Raw genomic sequence first — 2,145 nt, forward strand, 5'->3', positions numbered from 1 at the left:
AAGCGGGGGGGGGGGTGCATTGCGTGTGGGTTGCTCTTGACTGGGCTGAAGATCTTGATGCAGGAGCCCTAGTGCCGACAGCCACGTCTTCACTGTGAAAGTGTGTGGCCTCGTGGCCTAGGCGGACTTGCCTGATGGCCGATGGCCCGTCTGACGGGGCAAGTGGAGTCCCATCACATAGGCCTCTGAGCAATAACCCCAATGACATGCTGTAGGTGCCAGCTGTCTCAGCGAGAGACAAGGTGAGTCCCGGCCAGGAAAGGGCGGGGCTGGGGTTAATCACTTCCTATTACAGTTTTAAAACCAGCGCTAGGGGGAAATCTGGAAAGTCAGAAGACCCTTTAAAATCCCTTAAACTTTGTAGGAGCTGGATTTGTATAAGTCCCAAGGTCTTTCGTTCTCTTGGCCTCTTGTCTGCAGCCGCCCTTTGTCTGGGTCTTTGGAGACCCAGCCTGGCTCTTAGGAGGAAGGGCCTGCTCAGCTCGCCCTCCGGTCCCTTCCACCGGCAAGCGCGGCATTGCATTCGTTCGTGTGTGCGGTTCCATGTGCGAGGAGGGCCTTCCCTTCATCGCTCCGCGGCCTCTGAGCTTCCCAGGCCCCTCCTAGTGAGGGTGCCAGGCTCCCACTAAGAACTTGGCGTGTTTTGTACCTTCTCCACCTGCCAGCATTAAGAGGAACATCACGCAGCCAAGAAATCAGCTCCTCACAAAATCCAGCAGCTGTGCTACACGGCTCCCAGAATGGAGGTGTGCGACTTGTGGCCGTTCTGGTCCCTTTGACAGTGTGGCAGCCTCCTGCCTCTCAGATCAGTGCCAGGACTCAGCATCCAGCTCTGCTTCCACGGAACAGCCCAGAGCAATAAAAGCACCAGGAGAGGCTCCCTGCTCTCACAGTAGCTTTCATGCTGCCCGTTTTTCACGTCTTGTTTGGGGCTTCTCTTTTGCTGATTACGTCCCTTTATGAAATTGTGAAGTCTCATTTGCACATCTCGGAATCTCTCCCTCTCTCTGTTTGCTGCAGGAGCTCTGGAAGGTCTTTGTGGAACCTGTAACAGAACTCATCGTGTCTGAAGACACAGCTTCTTGACTGTTCTTGTGGTGTTTCTAATAAAATTGAAAGCTCACAAAGTAATGTGCTTGAGATTTTATTGTTTAAAAAATACGGCAGGTGGGCCTTGTGTGACCCAATATGGTTTTCTGCTTCCCAGCAGCAGCCAGAGAACGTTACTGCCCTAGGCTGGGAGTCCATTTGGTTGCATGTGGTTTTTGTGCTGCCGGCTTGGAGTAGGTGTTGCAGGGTGTTTGAGAGCTGCTTGGTCAAGTTGGGCGGTGTTCTCAGCTTGGTTCCGCTGGAGCTGATGACCTTACCCAGGTGCTTCCCTTGGGGCAGGGGCCCCAGGCTGCACCCAGAGTCTTTTATGTTCTCTTCTTCTAACTGCTTACAAATGAGTTTAATATAACATCTTCACAGTTGCCGTAGTACCACCCGGCAAAATGGGGCACAGGAGCCTCCTTACCTTCCACGCTGCGTGTGCCCTGTCCCTGTCCCTCTGCTGGGGGCCCCTTCAGAGGAGGAGGCAGGAGCTCCCAGACTGGACGCCTCTGGCCGTGGCCCTTGTTTTATGTTTTAACCCTTTGTAACCAAAATCGGGTGTGCATAGAACAAACATAAAAGCCACTTCTTTGGGTCCTGCAGCTGCCTAGGGCCGGGGTCTGCGCAGCCACCTGCCTCGAGGGCATTTCCCTTCCTCAGCCTGGCCTTGTTCCCCCTGTCCCCTCAGTCTCTCCACCATGCGCCACCTGTGCACGTGTTTGTCTGTCTGGTTTTTCATCTTTTTGTCTGTGCCTCTGCTGCATCTCACCCCCTCCTTCTTGCTCTCCCCCTTTACCTTGTCTCTTTATGCCCCTCCCACCACCTCTCCCTCCTCCTTCTTTCCAGTTAGGGTCCCTCCCACCCTCCCGGAGGCTCCATTTCCCCGCCTCGCTGCTCCTGCCCGCTTTCCACCAGGGCCCGGCATGCCCCTTCCCCGGCTGCCCCTGCAGCTGCAGCTCAGCTGCTCCTGCCCACGTCGCTTCTCCCCAGGCACAGGTCTGATTGCCAGGCCCGTCGTATCCCTCACCCCTGGTCATTGGCTTATCCTGACAC

General features: G+C 55.5%; 1 protein-coding gene across 1 annotated transcript in view; it reads left to right on the forward strand.

The window, feature by feature from the left end:
• The window catches only part of METTL22 (methyltransferase 22, Kin17 lysine), a 28,566-nt gene extending 27,480 nt beyond the window's left edge, over positions 1-1,086 (forward strand). Inside the window, exon 11 of the mRNA XM_007469936.1 lies at positions 1,021-1,086. Within this exon, the coding sequence (XP_007469998.1) occupies positions 1,021-1,086 (66 nt within the window). The remainder of the gene's footprint in view (positions 1-1,020) is intronic.
• Positions 1,087-2,145: the final 1,059 nt, after the last annotated feature.

Source organism: Lipotes vexillifer, unplaced genomic scaffold, assembly GCF_000442215.2.
Source record: "Lipotes vexillifer unplaced genomic scaffold, Lipotes_vexillifer_v1.1 scaffold1120, whole genome shotgun sequence".
In the NCBI taxonomy this organism is placed as follows: Eukaryota; Metazoa; Chordata; class Mammalia; order Artiodactyla; family Lipotidae; genus Lipotes; species Lipotes vexillifer.